Source organism: Passer domesticus, chromosome Z (assembly GCF_036417665.1).
Source record: "Passer domesticus isolate bPasDom1 chromosome Z, bPasDom1.hap1, whole genome shotgun sequence".
Taxonomy (NCBI): Eukaryota; Metazoa; Chordata; class Aves; order Passeriformes; family Passeridae; genus Passer; species Passer domesticus.
The window spans coordinates 11,046,410-11,071,441 of NC_087512.1; the positions used below are offsets into that span (position 1 = coordinate 11,046,410).

Sequence of the window (25,032 nt, forward strand, 5' to 3'; positions counted from 1 at the left end):
CCTTGGCTGGGGGGGTTGTACTAGATGGTCTCTAGAGATTACTTTCAACCCCAACAATTTTGTGATTCTATTGGATAATCTACACCTTACAGCTATGCACAACCCAAGAATCAAACTGCAGACTGACAACGATCGCTCTTTTATTTAGTAACTAGCTGTGCCAAAGCAAGTTATAAAGCAGAATCATTGACTCTGCCTCTACAATACAGGGCAGCATGATACTGAACCAGTTCAGATATTAGTACAGCTAACATCAAGTACACCTACCATACAAATCTGAGTTTGGAAGTAGTAAAATCACATTTTTGCAGTGGAAGAGCTCTAGTTACTGGGTGCAGTGATGCCTGCAGGCCCAATGATGCAGCTCTACGCCACACTACTCTGCTTCTTGTTTTGTGGTTGACACTGGAAAAGATGGTTTAGATCTATTCAAAACAAATAGTACAGACATGACTTCAACAGCTTTTCTTAGTGCAATATCTTTTCAGGAACTGAACTAGTTACAATCACAGCCATTATCACCAGAGCTCTGAAAAAACACCCAAGTGTAGAGAAGAGACACTGCCTTTTTGGCACACCAGCATATGGGAGCATACCAGATTTCTCTCTCTAATTCATTAGAAAACTTATAATTCAGTGACCTCTTGCTCTCATAGACGTTTCTCATAGGCATGTAACTTTGACTTTTTATACAAGACATTAAAAAATTGTGTAGCTTCATACCTGTGTTATAAACAGGAACCCAGTGGTAGAATTCGTTCTGGTAGGGAACTGTATCAAATTCACTGCACTGCATCTGACGGAAGGTTGGCAAGTCTTTGTGGCAGGGGCTGATGTTACACATGCGATAGCGTTTCCTCTCTCCGGTGCAGTAGTCTCCTCCAAACTGGGGTCTAGAAAAGGAACATTGGGACTGGGACATGAGACCATGGGTAAAAAAAAGAAGTTTTAAACCCAACAATGTATTTCAGGCCCCAGTAGCACAACAAGGTGACTCGGAATCCTTGACAGGGTAGAGATACTCTTCACATCACGTTTGATTACTCAAATATGTCAGTACGAAGCACAGAGATCTAGACAACTCCTGTATCTCAAAAAAGTGCTTGGCACTACCTGGCTGAGCTCACAACAAATTAACCTATCAAACGGACTTTAAATCCCATGCTTTGCAGTGTGTTTGACAGTTCTCTCTGAAAAGACAAATTATTCCTGCCATTAGTGATTTGTGAAAATGAGACGAGGATTCTTCATGAACTTAAGATATGTAGTGGGGAATTCTACATTTCATGTTCTGTACCTGACAACTCATGTGTCTGAAGCTCAAACGAGGCTGATGACTAGAACAAAACATAAAAGGTGAGTCCTCAGGATCAGATTGCTAGAAACTGTTCTCACCTGGTGTTTGAGGACATTTATTTACTCATTGCAGTATTAATAAAGCAATATTTACACTATTTCTGCAAAGCCTAAATGTTAAATATAGTTTTTTACTCCTTTTGCACTGAAATAAGCTCCATGGAGGGTAAGAAATAAAGAACAAGATGACTGTAAAAGATGAGCCAGCTGAATTTCACACAGGTATGCCTAACTGGGAAGAGAGGTGTCAGTATCTGTGACGTCTTGATATGGCACCTGCTGATAACAGTCTCATACAAGAGAGTCTCCAGTGTCATAAGAACCTCAAAAATCTTAAACAAAAAGTAGGGAAAAGGGAAAGATAGTGCACTCAGCTTACTCTGGACTATCACACAGCCTCTCTGCACTTTGAACTCCTGCCCCACATGTCCTTGTGCAATGGGACCACGATGACCAAACGCCCCACTGGCCATGGATTGCTTCAGGAGTCTTCCCCACTGTAATGCACTCACCAGAGAAGCACCACTGAGAAGAGAACAGAAAGCACAAAGAGCTTCAGATCATTATCACAGGGAAATTATGAAACTTTTGAGTTCCTGTGAATTATTTGTTATTTCAGCTCATGAGAGTTGAACACTTTAGCGGAAATTGTAAATGGAGATGTCACAGGATGACCCTCCTTCCCACTCAACAACAGCAGAGCTACTCATGGCTCCTTTCTGTGCTTTGGCAGGCAGCACAGCTTGCAAACAGCGTGGCTCACAGTCACCTTGTTTTCTCCACACCGAGTGCCGTCTGCAGCTGCATCCAGTTTGGAGCGGCAGGAGCCTTTCACTGAGCACCAGAGGGTCTGGCAAAGGTTCTGAAAAAGAAAGAAAACTCAAGCAGTCTGAGGCAGGGCAGAACTCCTGTGGTCAAGATTTTCAAAAGCTTCCCAAAGTTTTGTACAGCCACTTAAAAAGCCTTGTAAGGGTTGTATTTCCAGAGGGATCAGGGTTGTTCACAAGATAGGAACTAACAAGGGTCCAAATTTAGGTACTAGCCATTACTGTGCAAAAAGGAACTATTTGAAAAATAGAGAAATGGTAAATACTATCAAGTGAATTCCCTGCATTATGTGACTTCAAATATTCTCCTAATTGGCTGCTGAGCTCCTAGATAGACACAAGCAAAATGGCTTAACAAACTTTGGTCACAGCTGTTTGCAGATAAGGTGACCGAAAATTGAACAATTTTCATTTGACGAGTACTAACCCATACCAGTACTAACCAATCTTCAATTCTGCATTGCTGTCTGCCTGAAAACATACAGTGAAATCAAAGAAGGTTACAGAAGCCAGGCAGGCAAATACAAACAGCATCATGTCTCCAACAAAATTAATGGAGGTCCCAAAACTAGATGAGGAAAAAGTGATCAGGCTTCTTAAAACATCAGCTTGGCAGATGACAAGGAAATGATCTGGAAAAAAAAAAAGCAGTCAGCTAGTTGGCAGAGAAAAAAGCATAGTGGGCTGGGAAGAGTAAAGGATCTGGTTAGTGAATGTTTGTATTTTAAGTAACTCACAAACTGGTGACAGTTTAATGCAGTAGGTTGCCAATAAAACACAGCATTCCAGATGCTGCTCCATGTGCAGTGGCTCAGCTCCACAGAACAGACAGAAACTCCTGAGAGGCAACAAAGAAAGCAGGGCAAGAAACACTCCAGCTACCTTTTACCAAACCCACTTCACTCAGCCAGAACTATTCTCTAGAAAGGGAGGACAGAGTTGGAGGGCCCTTTCTCCCTCTTCAGTTCACATGCACACCAGCTTTTCTTTGTTTGGCATGCAGGAGCCCTGCATGCTTGGAACTCCTGACTGATCAGGGCTTTGCATGAAACACCACTTCCAAAGCAAAGAAGGCAGGAGTCTCAGAGGGGCTGCACACTGCCAACAGGAACAGCAGAAGCAAAAGGCCAGGTCTTGACTCAGGCTGTTTGGATGCCATAGTCCAGCTGTGGAAAAGGAACAGAGCTGGCAGCATCAACCTGTGAAGAAGGGACAGCTCCAAGTGCCATCAGAGAAAAGAGCTGATAAGAAGGACACCACTACCAACTCCCACTGGGACTCTGAGAGCAAGCCACATACCAGATTTGGAAGTTAACATATAAACTGCACACTTCCAAAAATGCAGCCCCAACGAGCTAGCAGCAATGTTCATCCAAGTGGGAAATGCAGAGTTTGGCTGCCCATTTCTGAGCTGCTTCTGTTTAAAACAGCCAAGCTTGGGCTTTAAGACAGTTCATTTTCATTTACTTTCTTATTGTGTGTTTACCTTGGCTTGTCAACTAGAACATCAGAAAAAAGCGGATGGCATGGAACATCTCAAAGCACTCCAGCCCTCCATCTGGAATACAATGTCTGGGCCACTGCATCTTGGTTCACTGTTTTTGGGCAATGTACACAAGACAAACTTTGTTTTGCAGTTCTCTGTTTATAGTTCAAGGGTAGCATTCCTTATAAGGGCCTTGTAAAGCCATCATTACCAGGTTCTTAAGACAGAGCTACCCAAGTGCTCTGGCTGATGAATTTTCTCTCATTATCAAAGTCATCCTTTATTTTAACTCTTGTACACAGAATATATTTTGTGGTTTCAGTTTATGAAGTGTACTCTTGCACCATGCCTCAGACAACATCAGAGAAACTGGCACAGAAAATGAACACAGCTTTTCATTGGCAGTTACTTTTATTATTAGGTGGACCCATAGATTTCAAAGTCAAGAATTCACCAAGGGAATTCTATAGCTTTGCAAGGATTTTTCCATATTTATCTCCATGTCCCAGAACTGTTTTTTATCTCTAAGAATACTGAAACAACAGCAGAGGGGATGCACTACAATATGAAAAACAACAATATGAGAGGATGCACTATGTACTGCATGCCTTTGGAGGTAACATGCAGAAACCCATGACTGTGCTATGGACTCACTGCAAAGCAACTGTCTTTTCATCAGCAGTATGATATATACTTTCCACCCAATTTATGAGAATAGGATCTGTGCCTTGAAGAAAGTTGAATCCAAAAAATACTCAGTTTTATGGAAGCCAATGGAAGTTTTGGATAAAAAGGCAGTAAGATTAGCATTCTGATATCCTACAGGCTGTTCTATAGGAAGCTATGGGTCTAGCTATTACTTGGAAAATTCCTCCATCTAATACATATTTTACTTTTCTTTGCCTTATTAGAGGGACAATATTTATATACTACACAGGACACTTTGCTGTCTAAGTGCTTAATGAATACCACTATCTGAATTATAAATATTAGTTTTTGCTAAGTATAATCACTGAACCCCAGGGCATCTTCAGCTAAATGCAGATTGTTCTCTCAAAAAGGATCTGTGGATCAGATTCAGTCAGACATTAAAATGTACAAAACAAAAGCAGCTTGTCAGTGAGCAAGGCTAAGTAAATAGAGGAAAGGCAAAAAAGAGTCAGACCTCTTAGACAAAATGACAAAAAGACTGATGATTCAACATTCCAGGTTGACCCTACTGTTCCCAGTTCCATCTCCTGCCAGTGCAACTACTAGCAAAATACAGGCCTTTCAGTAAAATGAGACGATACCAATTAATTTTATGACATAGATCTAGCTGTAAAATTGGTTTATCAGGAGATGCGAATGTAAAGGCCTATTAGGTTCAAATTCAAGGAGAGACAGACTGAGCCAATACTGCAAAATTACATCCTAATTTTCTATCTGTACCAACAGACAAATTACAGTAACTAAGGAAACTGTAACAGCAGGTAATGAAAGCAATCTTTCAATACCTTCTTCAGATTCAGCAGTTGTAGTTCAACACTGGTAATCATGTTATCTATTAAGGTTGAAAAGATTAATCAGAAATAATTTCTCTAAGAGAAGGGTAGATATAGATACACACAATTATCTGAATGCAACAAACAGTCAACACCAGCAGTGCCCAGTCCACAGCTGTGTTCATACCAGCACTGCCAACAGCCAAATTATTGTATTTGACAGGACCAGTAGACTGGGTGCTGTCTCCAGCATTTACTGAACACTGCTGCTCAAAACACAGGAAAATTAGTGATCACCTAGCTGGGCTAGCACTTGACAACATGGTTGCTGAGCTGCTCTATGTATAAATATGCTGTGTTGGAGTGCATGAAACAGAAGTCTCTCTGAGTCCCTCAGAGAGAAAAAGAAATGCAGGGTTTGAATTAGAACCTCTAGAGAAGCTGAAATATATTAAGCCACACAGACATGAACCAGAAGTGTAAGTTTTAATTTTAAGAAAGTAGAAATATATTTCAAGTGCCTTAAGAGACTGTATTAGATAGTAAAAGGCCCTAAAGCCTAGTTTAACTTTGGTCCAGGCATAACAAAGACATAGCAGAACATTGCTTGCCTTTCTAGATAGAATAGATAGAACTACTCACATACATCAATAAAATTATATATGTTGATTTTGGGTAAGAAAACACATAGCACCATTTATGTAAATAGATAAATTTATGTATGTTGATTTTGGGTAAGAACTGACACCACTTTCACACATTAGAATTAAGCTCAGATTGGTGTAAGAAAAATGTTATAGAATCATGCTTTTTAGCTGATTGGATGATTTAGGAATAAAATCCCTTGTATTGGGGTGAGGAAGAAGAAAAAAGGTGTGGGAGCTGCTGCTATTGCTGCTGTTCTTGCTCAAAACTTCGGGACTTTGTGCCAGAAAGCTTTTAGCACAGACTTTAATACTCTGAACTCCTTGCCTTCAAGACTGATGTACTCATGCAAAAAACAACTTCACTACAACCAACAACTGCTCTTGTGTCTTTGAAGACCCAGCACCCACGATGGTGATACCTTGACAATGCTGTACAGACCCAAAGACCTCCAAACATTCCAGGTACCATTATTCTAGTAAAACCCCATACCACTGTACTTTAGCTAATTCAACCTGTTACTCTTCAGGGCTCCACAATCTTGTGAGGGTTGCTGTGACTACACTGCTCCCTTGCATCTCCTCACAACACTGTTTTGCTATGCTGTGAGACAGACCTCAGGGTACTCTATGAATTATACACTTCTGCATAAATATCTAATATTCCATGCAAAAATATTGGTTTTTCACAATAAATATTTTCCACAGGGACTGAAATATTCTTTTGTTTGTTACATCATAAAGAGTATGAAAAATCACGATGTATGGGAAGAGAACACAACCCTAATTTCTACAGAAAACTCTTCCTGGAACTGGAAGATTTGTTCCCAGAATGATGTGATCAATTGAAAGCCACAAGGCTGAAGAATACTTTAAAATTTGACTTAAATTGCATTCATAATTTACCCAAGAATTAATATTACAAGTTTAAAACCAAAAGGACTCCACTGCAGAAGAACAGACCCTTAACCATAGATATGGCTGAGATCCAGCAAAGATTTTGTGAAATACAAGGCAAACAGCATAATAACTTGCTTCCAGAATATGCAGAAGTAAATGTGTTAGGCAGTGCCTGCACTGCACATCTAGTCTATGAGACTCAAAACCCACTGCATTTGTAAATGACATGCACTGAATACACTTCCATGCTGCTCAAGAATTTCGAATTCTTACTAAGAGAATGAAGAAAAACATTCAGCACTTACATCCACATCTTCACAAAATGTAGCATTGGAACCATATTGAAGCTGGCATTGGTGGTGCACATCATAAATCACTCCAGGAGCAATGATTGGGGACTTCAGAACTTCTTTTTGGGGGATGTCATCCAGGCAGAATCCCCACCCACGACTAAAAGACAGAAATTCCATATTAAAAAACTCTCTACCACCACAGTTTTTTGATGTTTCTATACAGACTTTTAGTATCTACTTCTTAGGAGTAATTTTGATTATGTCCCATGTAAATAATACTTCCAGATTCCAGCCAAGTTAGGCTGAAGTGCTGCAAACAAAGTAGTTACTCTGTCTAGCAAGAGATGGTTTTAAAATGGCAAAATACTTGTCAAAGAGGAAATACCATGAGCTCAGTATGATTTACACAGTGTCTTCAGGGAACCCCATAGTCTCTGGCTGAAGTTATACCACACTGCTGGTCTTAAAACAAATGGAAAAGATTTGAACAAGTCACTGAAGCCAAACACATAGTACTGTGGCCAAAGTGAAATTCCGTCAGTGCCCTTGATGGAAAGGCTTCTTTCTTCCTGGTAACTGCAAAAAGCTGCAGGTTGCACCAAACCCGAGCCAATATGACAAGACCTGAGTTCACTTCCAGACTGCAAGTCTTCAGAGAGCTTTTCCCAAATAAGCAAGCAACAGGACAGTGATATGTCGCCCATGGAAATTAACTCAAGCATACCAAGACCTCCTACAATAATCAGTGCAATAATACAAGATATATTTTGAACTCCAGCACAGTTGTGCTCAATTTAGGCAACTGCCACAACCTGACCACTCACTCTAGGAACCGTGTGATGTACTCCTTGCTGCACTGGGACCAGGTGAGGGGAGTAGGATCATACTGCAACTGTCGGGACATGATATACGGACGCTTTCCAGCAGGCTCACAGTCATTCTCCTTTCCATCGTGCTGGATTCCAAAACTGGAGATAAAAAACAACATCTAATAATTCCAGCTGTACAAAAACACCTACCTACAGGTTCCTCTCCATGCTTAGAAAAGACACTTATGTTGCTTCCTCTCCTGCAGAGCTGGAGTTATCTGTTTGCTAACAGAAAATGTACACACAGAACATATGACTCAAAATCTATGAAAAATCTACACCCCCACAGGCTTTCAAACATGTCTGTTATGCACAACAATATTGGCCTGCACAAAATAAAGAACACACTGTCACAGACTATACTTCTGTACTTTTAAGGGAGTCCAAACACTGGTGCACAGTTGGGGCAGAAGTCAAAGTTTAAACCCAAAAGTTAGGTTACAGCTGTTACAGCCAAGACTGCTCCCTAACTCTTGAACCCAAACTTGCACCACTTTAACTAAGATGAGGCTTTGTTACATTCAGTCTTAGACTCTCTCATAATTATGTCTCTACTGCTTTTTTAATTTTTAAAACTTTTGCTAGACTGCACCAGAGATAGTTTACAAAATTATTGAATATTCATTGAATTTTCCTCCAACCTCTATTCCTTCATTCCATTTAATTTTCTCAATCTATGCAAACAGATCTCTACAGCAGGTTCTCTCCAGCATCTCTGACTTGCTGAGAAATTTTTTTATTCAATAGCTTGCAGAAGTCATAAACTCAAAAGTTTGGATGGTATTCAACTGAGTAAACACACATGCCTCTTCATCACCTCAGAATGAGGATTATCTCGTAATATAAATAATGGCATATACAAATATTGATATATGAAGATGTTGACACCTACATTGTTAACATCTGGAGGTGTGTAAGTCCTGAAAGCAGTGAGAGCTTACTCAGGTCAAGTAATGATTCAGTCACGAATCAGAGAAAGTGCATTCAAAATACTTAAGACTACATTTCTCAAAAATGTAATCATATCATGACTCAAAAGTTCTGGAAGTGGAGGTAATTTCAGTTAGAACCAATTTCAGTAATGAGTCAGAAGCACAAATGCAAGAATCTCCCCTTTCTGACAGGCTCTTTTCCACAAAACAGGGTCTGTTGAAACCTCAGGCTGCAAACATCTAGAAAGACAGTGTGGGGAAGAGCTGACTATTGGCATTCATCTAAGGTATTCTGGGAGCATGTCTGTCCTCTTTTGTTCATCTGTTCTTACAAACTTGCCTATACCTGAACTTCTCAATGTGAGCCTGGCTTGAGGTTAACAGGCTGACAATAAAACCTACACTATTTGATATTTGTTATGGAGACAGTCCTTAAGGAGAGGCTCTGCACCACTCCTGCAAGGGCAAGCACAGCAGTACTGAGCCTCACAGCCTCCAAAGGACACAGTCACCAGCCAGCCAGGCTAGACAAGGAGAAGGTCACAGATGGATCAGTATGTGGGGAAGGAGTCTCCTCAGATCATTAATGTGAATGAAAACAGCTCCCTGCCAGCAACAGGCTATGGGGACCAAGTGACTTAAACCCGCAACACCCAGATCCCACTGGAGTGATTTCAGCGTTATTTATTCATGCAGTTTCCTTTCTGGCAGTGGAGAGGTTGAATAAATAGTGGCCAATTAATGGTCGACAGGGTCATTACCATCATCATCACCATCATTATCATTACATCCTATGAGGAAACAGAGACTCCATCCTGATCCTCCATCCACCCTGTGGCTGCGTGCACAGTGAAATTAGTATGATTGTAGATAAAGCAATGAACATGTGACTTAGCCAAGCAACAGAGTCCAGCTGAAAAGTGCAGACATTACAGTCAAACCAGAGCATCCATGAGATAATGCTCTGCCCTGAGGAAAACAGCTGTGTCAAAACAGTTTCAAAAATCAATTTTTTTTCTAAATGAGTTAATAAACCACCTAATCAACCAAAACACCTCCAAAAATCTAAAATTCTGAGAAATTTAATTCAAACAAAAATACCCAATCATTAAAAAAAAAATTAACCATATCTAAAACAAAATATCCAGGAACTTTATTTAACTTGGTCTAAGTGTACACACAATAGTATTATTATACAAAAAAAAACAGTTACTAAGAAATGCCCTAAAAAGGCTTTGCTAGTTAATAAAAATAAAAGGATTACTATTAAATATATTATAAGATTAATATATATTTTTCTATATGAGTTTCACTATATGAGTTAAAAATGTTGTCTAGCTAAGCTGCACTACTGAAAACCTTGACATAGTGAGACAGGTTTGTTTTCTGTAAATGTTGTGCATCAGCCTGGAGATTATCTAAGTAATTGCACAGACATCTAGCACACGTTTGGAAAAATTAGCATAATTGAGTGATGCTTCTTTGTAGCTTAATTCTTTCATTTTGATGTACCGAATAGTTGTATATGTGAAACACTACTCAAAGGCTTAATTTTTATTTTTTTTTTTGCTTTGAAATAAGTTCTGATTTTAATAATAGAGACATTAACTCACTTTGTGTTTTGTTTCTGTCTCACAATTTGAGTATTAACATGCAAATAACAAATTTGACTCAGGCACGTTCCCCCTTCGCTGTCAACTGTACCTGTGTCCAAGCTCATGAGCAATAGTGAAAGCCAAGGGGAGGCCAGAATCCTCGTTGATGTTGCAGCTCCTGTGAGGCTGACACATGCCTGAGAGGTGAGACAAGCCTAAGGTTTCACAGGGACGGTTCATGCCAGCACAAATGTCCTTTCTAGAATCACAAAAGAGATGTGCCATTTAAAGAGCTTAAAACCAGCTGTGGAGTGTCACTAACATGGGTGGCAAGCTTCCATCTTATAATGTGCTAATTTTCATTTCGAGTAACTCATAGTGGTAAGTCTTTTACAAATATGTATGGAACAGCATGCACTTGTTCTACTACAATATTATACTGCTATAATTTGTAGCCAGTATTATGTGGCTGTCGTGCCTAGATACATACACTTACTGTCAACTCCCAAAATCAAAGTTTTAGAACCTCCACGCCTGGCAGCATTTTAAAGCACAGTTTATTAAAGTCACCATAGCTCAGCTTCATTCAAGTGAACTGTCTGAGTACTTTGTGTTTGACAGTGAAATCTCACATCATTGTGAGACTTTATCTCACATACTTATTTTAAGATTTTTGACTGAGAATGGGGTTGAGAAGGTGGGGAATGGTCAGAGGGCACACTTGATGATCTTGGAGGTCTCTTCCAACCTAACGATTCTATGACTATTTTTTACTGAGCCACTTGAGGGGTGTTTTAGGTTGGGTTTTTTGCCTGACAGACTTTAGCCAAGGGTTGGTTTTTTTTAGACCACAGACTCAATCTTTTCTGCCACCTGTGTACAGACTAAACCAATTTTTACAGACCTGCAGAAGTCCCGTTTCATGCTATGACATAAACTCCCTGCATAACCTCAGACAACCTCACTTTCAAGTTTTCTATTACTCCCTTGCTCGGACATTAAAAATTGTTTTGTGTCTCCTTAAATATAGAGATATTTAAAAACCATATGCTTGCTTTTTAAAAATGAATGGCATCCTGTTTGCATAATACTTGTCCCTTCTGAGCTGCACCTGCACATTTATTCAGGAATTGCTCATCTACATGCTACCTTGTTTTGGTATATTGTCTCAAAGGAGAATAGAGCATTCACTGAGCACAAAATGAGATAGGATCAAGTGGGGAAAATCACCTGAGCTGAGGAAATTGCTCACCTCTAGGGACCCACGCATCTCTATTTTGTGACTAAGATGCATCTCTAACCCATATGCATATGTAGCACCATCAATATTTGGACCACATTTCTGAGCTCTGTGCAGGATGAACTAAGTGATGGCCTGAGCCTATAAAGGAAATATCATCACCAAAGAAATGCAACTGAAGACCAGTCAGTCACTGCTGTCATACCTGGTGAGAAGGACAGCCACATCATGGTGTGTGGGATTGACATCACTCTTGGGATTGACACTCTTCTGCCACTTGCAGAAGCTGGCTAATGTCTTATCAGCATGGTGCACTATCTTCAAACCTTGCTAATGGGAAAGGAATATATTACTGTAAAGAAGGAATATATTACTGTAAAGAAGGAATATATTACTGCGAAGACCACATTGCATTGCAGTAACACTTCAATGAAGTCAGCTGTGAAGATGGGTAATCCAAATGTAATCGATTATGCTTTTGTCTAAAGTTAGAGCCATCATTAGGAGCAATGACACCTATTTATCTAACATTGAATATTAAGTTAAAATGCTGATATTTCTGTAATTGGTGCAGCTAAAGGAAAAATTACAGAAGGCAAAACTCTACATACATTTTGATAAATGAGCTTTGTAAGATCCAACACTGAACTGAAACTTTCAAACATTTTATATTCTCTTGAAATCAAATTTTCCTCTGAAGAGAAGGTGAAGATTATTTATTGTGAAACTTTGTGATCAAATTTGTCACTTAATGTTATGTGAACACTGTCATATTCAGACAACAATTATGCTTCTAACAGAGTATTCATTTCACAATATTTTTCAATTCCAAAGAGAAACAATGCATTCATAAATGTTTCTTCCTCAACTTATTATTATACATTTTACATATTACTGAAAATTACTGATAACCTTAAATAAAATGTATGCAAAATGAATTCATCCAAAAATTTTCTAATTTCTGGTCTAGAACATTTCACTTTATCTTGCTTCAGTTTGCTTTAACAAGCATCAAAGTATGGGATCAACTGTTACCAGACAGTAATTTCTGAGGAACCTAAAAACAAATTTTGGAAGGTATTTAACACTGCTACTTCCAACATTGCCATTACTCAACAGGAATCCAAATTTTTCATCCAAAGAGCAACAGAAGTTCAGCAAATATAGTTAATTGGAGGTCATCATGGATCTCAGGTCCTGAATGTCCTGCTTAGGTGCAACCTCAAGTTTTTGTCCCATTTATGCTGAGAGCTATAAGAAAAGACTCTATCTCAATAAATATTTCTAAAGACATAGCCATGAGGTTTGGTTTACTGCCTTCAATAACACTGGGACCATCTGGATTGTGGTTATAAATTCTAAGCCACTGAGAAAAATCCCTTTAAGGTGTACCTATGGTCAGAGCTAGCTATATAGTGCACATGACTTAAAAATAACCATAAAATCATGGAAATCAGCATGAATTTAAGCACATAGTAACATATTTGCGAGACAGAGACATTGGAAACTATCAATATGGAGCTAGTTAAAGCAATTAACATCTACTTTGTCCTCATTTTACTTTGTTTCAAAAGAGATTTTAAAAGAAAAAAATGTATTTGAACTGCACAATATGAGACTTACCTCTTCAGAGATCTGCAAATACCATAGCACTACACTTCATAATACATTTCAGGCAATGCCAGGTAATTAGTTCCTGAATGTTGATGTGTTGTTTCTGTTTCTTATCTAGTCTTCTTTAGCATCCCATGTTCTTCTTACACTGGGGATATTCCATTTCCTCATTCTTAATCTGCCTGTTTAAATTACATTTTCCTAGGCAATTTTATGCAGAAATACCTGAAGTCATCAGCTAAAATACTTTGCTATCCAGGGCAGCATTTCTCCTAAAATGTTGTAGGTTGTAACAGAGTAAATTTAAAACATTCTTTTAAGCAAATATAATTACAGCTCAATGCATTGAACCCAGATGTTTTGTAAGTGATATTTTGAGGTAAATAAAAACCTTACCTCCACCTCCTCAAAGAGGATGAGCCGGACCAGCACAATGTGAATTGCATTGCCAATGCTTGGATCGTGGAACAGCCCTGTGACCTGTGCCAGAGCCAGGAGATATGAGATTAACTAATTCCTCTACAGCAGAACACAATTTCAGAGAGAAAATATGTTTACTTCTAGCATACTGTTGATCTGGGGATTGTTTTGCTTTTTAAATTCTCAAATCATTGAAAGTTTACTGAAATTAAATAAATATTATACCTACTGCAAAGGCTAATTATGCCTAATGAATGATGATACAGCCTTTGGCAAAAGTTACTAAGCTAGAGAGCAAAAGCCCAAACAAGAATGAAATTATTCAAAAATTTCTGAGTTCATAAAAAATACTAGCAGAAAAGAACACAACATCTACAGTCATACAACACTGATGGAAAGGTCCACTCAGGGTGCAAATAAACCAGCATATCATATTGTCCTGTTTTAAACAAACAAGATTCTGTCACAAAAAAAGCAAATTTAGTCAGTACTAGGCAAAGAGAAATTAGTTGAATAATAGCTACTCTTGTGTTTTCGGTGTACAGGAGAGAATGATAAGTACGAAAATAAAGACAACAACTCCATTCAAAAAAGACACATAAAAAAGAATAAGTACTGAACTCTGGAAAAATGTGACCCAAATTGCTATAAACATCATCACAATGTTGAATTATGCAGGAGGAAAAGGAATCAGAACAGAAGATAATCACGACCTATCTATACATATCTATATGTGTGACCTATGCCACCTATCATAGGAAATACGAATGAACAAAATGGATTGCCTTTGGGTCAAAACTGTTATGGAGAAGACCACTAAAGGAGAAATACCAAAATGAAGTAGAAATTGTGTTTACAGAGGTCTGATTTGGGTATGGATTTTTTTCAAGGTACTCTACTGAAAATTGAAACACTTTAAATAACCCTAATATCTAAGGTCAGACTGCAGAGAAAATGTCGAGTCTTGTTTGTTCCTGAACCTGATAATGACTGGGTTTTATTCCAAGCATTTTTCCCTGTGTGGACAAAACCTCACATGCTGAAACAACCTTTGTACCTGTTTATTCACACTCATTGCCTTAGCAGCAAGTTAGGGCACTGCCTGGGGCACAGCTGGGAACATACTGTATAAACTCACAGGACAGATCAGTCACGATGGCTAGAATTACACTCTGATTGCCTCCACATATATTGCACATTTCCATGATAACCAGACAGAACATGTCCTCAACATACTCTCAAGGTCAATATCTACTATGGTACACATAATATTGATAACAGGTATTAATAACAGAAGGCAGATGCTATGACTTTTCCCAGAACAACTTCTGTTTTGAAACTTGCCACATAGGAAAGCATTTGAAGTTTAACTTTTCCTTATTCCAATGCAAACTTTGTACTCCGAGAAGAATACTTATCTGGAAAAACAGTTTTATTGGCATCAGCTGGGACAGTTAACTTGCCACACAGAAGTTCACATATTGCTGTTTGGATTTGTGACCAAAACACTAACAAGCTTATTAAAAAAAAGCTAAAATGGTTTGCAAAGTTACTACAATTTCCAGCAGGCTCCTGTCATCCTGTCTCGTTTCTCATCCACAAATATGTGAAAGAATTTACATACTTAAAACCTGTAGAATTTCTCTCTGCCATAGCCAAAAATCTGGAATCACCACTGAGCAACAGGTTCTAAGGCAGACAGATCATTTCAGTGGATAGAAAGCTAGTGCTAGCCTTTAGAGATAGAGACATTGTACATACCATATTCATTATAGTGAGGATGTATGACTCCACATGGTCACTTCCATGGTATTCAACCATTTTACTGTCTGCCACCACAAGTGTCTCCACCCATCGCTCCTTGCTGACAGAGCGCCGGGAAACCCTCCTGGCAGCTGCGTGGTTTTGTTCCCATCTCTCCCTCCGATGCTGCTGCTGCTTGAAAAAGCTGTGGGTATCTGGAAGAGTAAAAAGCAATGCTGACTTGAAAATATTTTCAAGCTTGAACTGTATGGCTGTAACACTTACAGGATGATATTAGCTGGAAGTGACTCTTCTGGCTGCCACCCTCCTGACCCACTGCAGACGCAACTCCAAAGTGACACCAGACTGCTAAGGGTGCTGTCCAGTGAAGTTCTGAATTTTCTGAGATGGATTAAACACACACCACAAAGTCACTCCACTCAAAACACAAGAGATTAGCATTGTGAGACAGAGCCAAGTTAAAAAAAAATTGAATTGGGGATGCCCTTTTCAAGGAGTTCCTCTCCTGTTGCTTGGCTCTAACCTCTCCAACGGCAAGTTGATAGTTTAAGATAAGGCATATGGTTTCTTCACAGGCAGCTCATTTTCCCATCAGGATGGCACATTAAGTCCAATACATTCTTGGCACATCCAAGAATGCCTTGTTCTGTGCATGGAGAATGTCCTTGAGAAGTGGGGACTCTTGACCAGCAGGTGTCAGCTAAATACCAGCAGGGCAACCATGGGATCCTCATCTACTGCCATCCTGCCTGATGACAGCACAGACACTTACTGCTTCCACTGTAATTTTGGGATTTGTGCATCTAATGCTTTTCACAAAGAAGTCTTTGCTCTGTAGGGTGGCTAGCAACCTTGCACTGTGTTCAGGGGAGCTAATGCCTCTCCACTCACTCTAACTTTGAATGCCAGCTGTCCATGTTACCAGGGACATCCCAGCAACTTAAATAATGCAGGGGCTAAAAAGCAAATGAAATACCCGTTTTACAGCAACTGCTGGCATTTTTTCCAACCCACGACCCTGAGAAATGTTTCTACAGTGGTGTGATTTCCCGAATCCTACAAAGGATCAAGAGCACTTGTTACATGTATTGCAGCAGTCCCTTGTCATCTCACTCATAAAAGAAGTCCTCATTCCAGATAGGGCACATCCACAGGCCAGAAAGGCAGCTCCAAGTGCTTCCAGCCTTTCCAGAATCACCTCCATGACTGTGGGGCAGGAGAGAGTTGTCCAACATCACCTCCATGTCCAGCTCCCAGTGCTGAGGAGCAGTTACCCAGACACTCTGCCCTTGAAGAATGGATGACCTGGCAGCTTCACACCAGCTACACCTTTGTCATGAATGAGCTGTTTGCCCTTTAAACCCAAGCACAGACAGAACAATCATGGCATCTCATGTAGCTAACAAAATGAGGCACCACCGGATGTGTGTACCTCTTGGTGTAAAAGATGGTAAGTACCTTGGTTTATATATTCACGTTTTCAGAAATCTCTGACGTAAGGCTGAAAGATGCATCAATCCTGGTAACACATAATGTGTGCAATTGAAGTATGCCACATTAATAAACAAAATAACACTGACCACATTTAGAACTGAGCCACCGTGCACAAGTGTCCTGTACACCACAGCAATGAACTATCACTGCTATAATCTGCACCCTAACCCCACTAACCCACACTGCAGCATCACTCCAATCTTTGTCTGCCTCAATCTTTGTTCAGTTACAGCAATCGTATGAGGCCTCAATGAGAGGCTATTTATGAGCTGGTATTCATTAACCTCCCTTGCACATTTGCACAGTTTTCAGCATTCTTATTTCTATGAAGCACAGTTCTCATTATCTACATTTTTAAGGGTTTTGTGCTGAGAAAAACCTTCCCCACAGCTATCCGAACAAAATACTCTGTTCAGACTGCTGGTTAAGTGCTTTGTTTATGATCAAATAAAACCTCAGGCCAGCTGTCAGTTTTTCTGTTTACAGCTAGCCAAAAGTATGGCTAATTGTCTGGGCAGCTGATAGCTGAATGGGGGTAGAAATGTATAAAGTCATAGAGACTGCAGTGGTGAACCCTCAGAGAAAAGTTTGGAGTCCTGGTTAAGTATGAGGCTTTGTATTGTATGAAAATCTGAGAAGAGGTGAAAATAAATGCCAGATAGCCAGAGGATTCTGAAGAAAGAATTCACCTCAGTGATGGATAACCTCCTGTGCAGGGTACGCCACTTGGGTAGGTGACATCTAAGGACTGGATCCCCACAGTGTGAAGTCTCCTGACAGCTTTTTTTGTTAGACAAGGCACAGAGGATAATCTCTTGGAGCCACACCAAAATACAGGCAGCTACAAAGTACAGTTCTACTTCTGCCTTTATGTCTCTCCAAATTTTGACTGTCTCTTTTAACCATCCAACTGTGAAGTTAAATAACCTTTCCTTACTTTTACCTTCAATGAGTAAAGTGTTATAAGTATTTTTAGATTTACTGAGAAATCACAGGCACCCTGTTGTCCAGATATGGAAGTCTTGACTGGAAGCCCAGCAGTTCAGGACTATCCAAGAAGTGAGGAATGGCCTGAGACTACAAAACAGAAGAGAGAAAGGGGGTACTCCTACCCTGAGGGCTTCCCTGGATTTCTGAAGAAGGGGTATAACACAGATAGGAATAGTGCTGGAGTCCTTAGGAATAGAAAAGGAATGTAGTGCTGAGAGAGTAGCCAGGACAGTCTAAGACTAAACAAAAACAAGGCTGGTAAGAGACTCTGATAACAAACTGAATTAAATTCAAGCAGCAACACTCTGAAGTTTCTAGCTATTGTGGGAGATAATTTTGTAGATGTGAAACTTTCATTAGAAAAACTGATTCAGCCCAACAAGTAACATACCACATCCCAACATGGGTATGTGATATCCAGACATTTGACTGCATAATCAGAAGAAATGGTGTAGATGACAACTTTTCATCAGCTTCTAGATAGAAATGGCTGATAAACTTCAGCAAAATGGTTGGGTTTTAACATCAAATTCCAAATTGTTTTTAGTGAAAATAAAAACGTCCCTTGAAACTGTCCTACAAATCCTACTTGACTAACAACAACATAAAAGGCCCTTAACTTTCAGCTACTAGGAAAAATTTTAAGTTATCTGTAAAATTGAAGCATATAAGGAAAAAAAATCAGTATTGCACAAACTTCTTCAGGACAGTTTAAAGCTACATGGTTTGTGTATATGAAAAAAAGCTCTACCCTCTAACAAATCAATTTAATTTTTCATCAGGTGACAACATTCTTTGCCAGTCCTTTGTAAGAAAGAGCTTTCTAATCTTTAACTATAGATGACCTCACTTAAAAAACCCCACATGAGTTCTTCTTCACTTAGAACACTATTCAAAATGAGCTTGATTGTTAAGCAGTTAATTTCTGCTTGCCTTCCACCCTCCAAACCCCCTAAAAGAGCAAACATGACTCACCTCACTTAAAGGCATTATCTGAGATTTCCACAAAACAGGCTTTTTCCCACTTTTGTTTCCTTCTGGTTGCTCAAGGAAGAGTGCAACACACAGTGCAACACAAGGGGACCTCCAGGTGCTTACTACACAGAGCCAGCCTTCAACTCTTTGGAGGTACACAGGGTTTTGCAAAGGCAAGGTCAAAATGTCTGGAAGTTCCCAGAAGAGAATGACTGAGTTGTAGAGGAGAACAACGGAAGACTGTCACACAAAATATAGTAGCATTGATTTGTGTCTTCACTTTCTGCTCTCAGCTCCCTTCTCTTTGCGCAAGAGCTCTGTCATTTTTGCCACTCCATACTGCTCACAGTCAAAATACTACAACACCAGGAGGTGTGAATGATGCTAGATGAATAAATTCCACACTGTTCATAACTTGCTACATTATGACTCCTCCAAAACCCTTCACTTTCTTCTAAGACATGCCTTTAGTTTAAGTTTTAACAAAATTATACTGTTTAGGGGTGGTTTTTTCAAGAGGTCAATAAACTGTTTTGAAACACAGTCACTGTACAAGCGATACTCTCTCACTCATAAGAAAGTGAGCAACTTTCATAGCTGATCTACTGCAAGAACTTACTAACTGCTTACAAATCAAATGCAGCAAGCAATCCTCTTCCCCTGTTCCCCTCCTGAAATAAACAAGGTAGTTTTCTACACACAGGATCTGCTTATAAAGAGACAAAACTAATTCTAGATGACAATGTGAGAGTAAGGAGTTACATGCTATAATGGGAAAACTGTTGTAAAAAAGAAAGCGAGCGTGTGAATTTAAAACTGAACAGATAATCAAACCAGGTGTTTTCATAAGCATTTCTAAAACAGGACAAGCTAAGTCACACAAATGCTTTCTGAATCTGAAGAAGTGTTCACACAGGAAACTATTACAACTACTTAATCACGCACAAGCCCATGCTGACAAACCCCAAGTCCCAGCAAAAACAAGCACAGAGAAAGAAAGTTTACAACTCAGCAAGGTTTGTTTAACTTTGACATTCCTGCTGTCAAAAACATGGCATATCAAACAGTGCAGTCACACCACTCTGAAGTAGAATGAAGCTAAAATTGGACCTGTCTTGACTGATGCACTTAGTCAGATACTGCAGCTGAGTGTCTGCTGCTCATTACCATCCAGGCTGTAAAGATGGAATGATAGATGCACTGGGCATCAGGAGGTACACAGAGAACAATGTCGTGGGAGACATATGCCTGAAGTTGCCAATGTTTTGTCTCAATGACTGTCCTTCTGCCTGAATGTTCTTATTTTTTTACCCAGGAATTAAACCCAAGACAATAAGGGACAATAAAAATTTATAGCTGTGTCAGATGTTTTCCTAGGAGTACATTACACATGTAATTTGAACTTTCAGTGTTCATTCATTTGGCAACTTTAGTGTCTGGTGCCTCTTATTTTGGTGAAAACATTAATGAAATGGATTAGAAGAATAAGGTGACATTTCTATGAGTTAATCTAGCTCTTGATAAAATGGCATCTGAATACAATTTAACTTGAAGCACAACTCTATTAAAATTTAAAGAAAAAGAAGTATAATCTAAAACAGAATACACTCACTGTGAAACAAATTTGCAGACTACAAATTGCCAGTGAATTATGTTTATGTAATAATGTATCTTACCAAATCACTTAAGAACTGCTTACCTAAAAATAATAGAGAAATGCAGTTCTGGGGTATCACTATGATGGAAATAAGAATTAAAACATATGGGCTTTCTCTTTTTATGTCTCTCTAAAAATTCATTCACACAAAATTATTAAAAAAACTTTAGACTGACATCTTAAAGTAGTTGTCTGCATTGTCAGTGTCGATCTGATTTTCAGTTTGGTTTTCCAAATAGTATCCAGAAGCTCTTGAATCAGACTCCAAGAATTTCTGTTCCATACTTTTGTTCCAAAAATTTATGTTCCATAAATTTCATTCACATGATAATGAAAGAAACCCAAACTGGTTACATGCTGGCAATCAGAGGTCACCAACCAGCTGCAGCCAGGACCAAGAACAAAGGTAAAAGGCTACAATGTCTTATTCATTACAACAAAGACATGGACATGCTGGAGAGTGTCCAGAGAAGGGCAATGGGGCTGGGGAAGGGTCTGGAGCACAAATCTGATAAGGAGAAGCTGAGGGAGCTGAGGGTGCTTATCCTGGAGAAAAGAAAGTTCAGGGGAGACCTCATCACTCTTTACAGCTCCCTGACAGGAATATGTAGCCAGCTGGGAGGTGGTTTCTTCTCCCAGGTAACTAGGGACAGAAGGAGAGGAAAGGGCCTCAAGTTGAGCCAGCAGAAGTTCAGGTTGTGTACTAGGGAGAAGTTCTCCAAAAGGCATGCCAAGCACTGGAAGATGCCCAGGGCAGCGGTGGAGTCAGAATTCCCAGAGGTATTTAAAAACATGTAGATATGGCACTTAGGGACATGGTTTACTGGTGGACTTGGCAGTGTTGGGAAAACAGCTGGACTCAATGATCTTAGAGGTCTCCTCCAACCTAAATGATTCTATGACTCTATTCCCTTAGTTTGTGTGCTGCATGAAGTTTGTGCTGGCACTACGGAACGGTGAAAGAAAGTGCTGAAACATTCAAAGGGGACATGTTTTATGGGGCTTTGTGGACAGGAAGAGAATTATGAACCAGCAGGATTCAGAAATTGCCAGCACAGGTCTCCGGAGTGCCCATTAGTGCTTTAAAGTCACTTAAGCAATTTTCACAAAGGCACTCATTGCAGGCTGCCCTAACACCAAGCTCCAAGAGCTGGCAAGACCATAGGAATGGTGGACAGAGGACCAAGGTAAGGAAAGGTGGCAGAAAAAAACTCCAACAATTATGCTGGAAGAAGCAAAGGACAAGAAAGGACTACTAAAGATTGTAATTCCAAGGATTTGAGCACCGTGAATGCTTTACATGGAAGGTTTGCTCTTTACAAGTGGGTCAGACAACAGAGAATGTGATTTGCAAGCTGTGAAGATTGCAACTGGCCTCTAAAGGGACCACAGGCAGCTCAAAGGGGCCTCCACCTACTGGCTTGTAAGTCTGTGAGTGCAGCTGCAGGCTGGGTGCTGTGCCACAGGGACTGGGGAGAGTCATTCCTCTTGCACAGAAGCAACTTCAGCCTCTTATAGAATTCATGCCCACATAGGGAAGTTCACAAGACCAACTGAATCTAAGCCAAATAAATATTAGCAGTCATCTCCTCATGAAGGAGTAACTGAGAATAATCACATTTGATTCATGGATTCTAAGTAACCTCATTCATTTCCTTTTACTTCAGAAACTGGCAGCTCTGCTTTTATCAAATACCAAAGTCCCTACAGTACTGATACCTATCAAATCCTAATATGAAGAGGTATTTTGTTCTGTTCCCTACAGAACTAGAAGCTGAAAAGTAGCAAGGACTCGTGTGACAGCATAATTCTCTGCTCTGGACTGTAATGTGCTTTCTTCCACATTGGTCCATCCTCAGCCAGGGTTTCCTGAGATTTTAGCAGGGATAAACTGGTGTGGAACTGAAGGGGAGCACTTGGGCTTCCCCATGCAGAAAAACAAGAGGCTTCTGCTCACACGTGCTTTTTTGTTTAGCTCACAGAATCTAATAACAGCCCTCTGCAAAGACCTCAGTATGTCACTGCCCCTTCTTGGAGAGGACAGACTTCTGGTCCATACTCCCAAGGGGCCCATATTGGCTTTTTCAGCCTTGCAACAACTGAGGAAGGTCTTCCTCCACACAGACACCCTTCGCAAAATGCTCCCTGTAATATCCTCATCGTGCCAAAACCAGTATGTTTAAAGGGCTTAAGGAGTACAGGTGCCTGTTTCAAACACTGTCAAGGCCACAGATGGAACTTGCCATAAGATAAATCACCACAGTGAGAACTTCAGCTAAGCGCAGAAGGGAGGAATTTGCAACAGGAAGGTGCTATTCCAGGCCTGGCGGCAGGATCTGGCTAGCACATTGTGGTTGACACATCCAGACAAAAAATTCCTCCTGTGGCAAACAGTGGAGAAGGAAACACCTGCTCATCCATGTATCACCCCAAGTTGTGAGAACACCATCTGTGACCATCCCGTGGCTCCCTGGAACTTGGGCTCTATGAAAGTGGTATTCCAGGACGCCAAGTGAAGAAGGGCCAACAGGATGGTGCTTGATCCATAGGTGGTGACTATCTTCTGCTTGATCTCACCCTCCTTTGTCCTCCCCATTCCACTTCTCTCTATTTCTCTACCTCATATTCATTGTTAAATAAGATCCATATTGTCAACTTCAGCACATAGTCTTGTTTGCACTTTTACTCAGACAGAAGCATCTCTCACAAAGCAGATCTTGACATATGCCCAGCACTGTTTTGCCTACTTACGCTACCCCATGCAGAATCCCAAATTTAAGTGGGTTTAAGGGCCTCCTCTAGGTCCCCAAGACCCAACCTGTGCACCACAGGAACTCCTCACTGGCTCATCAATTCCCTTCAAGTTAATAAAGCAGAATCAGCCACTTGCATCTCTCTGTGCTTGCAAATGATGAGTACAGAGCCAGCTGGGACCAGCCGCTCCTGCCTCCTCTTCAGGAGGGATAGGAAGGAAGTCAGAGGCAAACACACACAGGCAGCACAGCACAGCTGGGAGATGCTACCACTCCTGTGATTACCCAGGCTGCTGAGTGGTCCCAGAAGAGGATGCAGCCTCTCTGCACTCTGAGACACTGCTCCAGCTCATAGCTTCACCCTCACAAAAGCTGAATCTCAGCACTTTGGTTAGAAACTATGTGTGAAAGGCAAGGCTGATGAACTAAAGCTATTTTACATCATCCCACTAGTAAACTGCTCATTGTCCTGATCTTACACCATTCTTTGGCACCTCCTTCTCTAACTGCACCTCTTCCTTTCCCAAAACACCAAACAACTCCCCTCATTGAGTATTCGGCAAAGTTTCAGCTCAGCTGTGACCCCCACGAGTCCAGGCATCTGAACCCCTCACACCATTTTCAGGCCAACTCTCTTTCAGATGTCAGCACTCTCAGCCCTGATGCCTCCACTGTGCTCAGACTCATTCTGGGCCAAAGACAGCTTGGAAAGTGCTGTTCAGCTCATCCCCCAGGAATCCCCAAACAGCTCCAAGAGTCAAAACCAGCGAGCAGATCGTTGTGCCTGTCAGACCTGCTATGACAGTGTGAATGTTCATGGCAGAGGCACAGCCCAGCCATTCCTCTCAGCAGTCAGGATCCAGCCACCCTGAGCAAGAGACTGAGAAAATTTAATGTACGCACAAAGAGTCCTGTATGCTACTTGGCTGCCATGGCAAAGAACACTGGAGTACTTCAGTGATTAGCACAAACATGATCTCATTGTGTGGGAACAGTGGTGAACATGAATATCCACAGCGTTCCACAATGAGAACAAATACCAGCTCAGCACTTACCTTACATATAAAAAGTTACATGGCGAACCAAAATACATATTGTGGAGAATACCACAGGCATCTTTTAAATAAAATTCCTCAGGCAAAGTTATTAAAGATGATCTCTTTATTTTCACCATATAGACTGACTGATTTTGCAGCTATTTTATATGTTTACCATATGAGGTTTCTGCTACACATTCTGACATTGGTTTAGTATTTTCTGGGTATTTTATCATTCAGTTATGCAAATACACTCATATTTATATGAAATAAAAGTTTCTAGTTTAGCCTTCAAAAAGTACTGCTTTGACTGTGACATATTTCAAACAATCTCTTTACAGGTGTTAACAGAGAGGTTACTGAACACACACAACCAAAGGAATTGGGGTGTCTATCCCCACTATTACCCCACTGCTTTTTGTAACTGCCACCACAAAAACATTGGGCAGATTTCAACAAGACACATTTACCTACTGTAACTCCCTCAGATGTAAAAATAAGTCAAGAATTCAGATTAAAACACATGGATTTGAGAGAGTTCTCCAGCTGTAACATGGTAGTCTAGTTATGAAGCCCTAGACAGAAGTATACGACTTAAGTCTAAGCATAAAGCAGATAAAATTAATTTTTTCTTTAAAAAATGGTTCCAGATAGGAGTTTGTCTTTGTACTTGCAGATTTGACTGATTAAGAAATAATCTGA

At 40.2% G+C, this 25,032-nt stretch overlaps 1 protein-coding gene across 3 annotated transcripts in view; it reads right to left on the bottom strand.

Annotated features, from left to right (window-relative positions):
* Positions 1–25,032, bottom strand: part of ADAMTS12 (ADAM metallopeptidase with thrombospondin type 1 motif 12) — a 146,171-nt gene that overhangs the window by 56,030 nt on the left and 65,109 nt on the right. For all 3 annotated transcript variants that reach the window (XR_010352737.1, XM_064403882.1, XM_064403883.1), the window contains 9 exons: positions 15,422–15,618; positions 13,637–13,720; positions 11,832–11,956; positions 10,496–10,645; positions 7,815–7,958; positions 7,003–7,147; positions 2,126–2,218; positions 1,736–1,881; positions 724–893 (listed from right to left, as the gene is read on the bottom strand). Coding sequence is in view for 2 of the 3 variants with exons in the window: in XM_064403882.1 (XP_064259952.1) it covers positions 724–893; positions 1,736–1,881; positions 2,126–2,218; positions 7,003–7,147; positions 7,815–7,958; positions 10,496–10,645; positions 11,832–11,956; positions 13,637–13,720; positions 15,422–15,618 (1,254 nt within the window). In the remaining variant the exon portion in view is untranslated. The remainder of the gene's footprint in view (positions 1–723; positions 894–1,735; positions 1,882–2,125; positions 2,219–7,002; positions 7,148–7,814; positions 7,959–10,495; positions 10,646–11,831; positions 11,957–13,636; positions 13,721–15,421; positions 15,619–25,032) is intronic.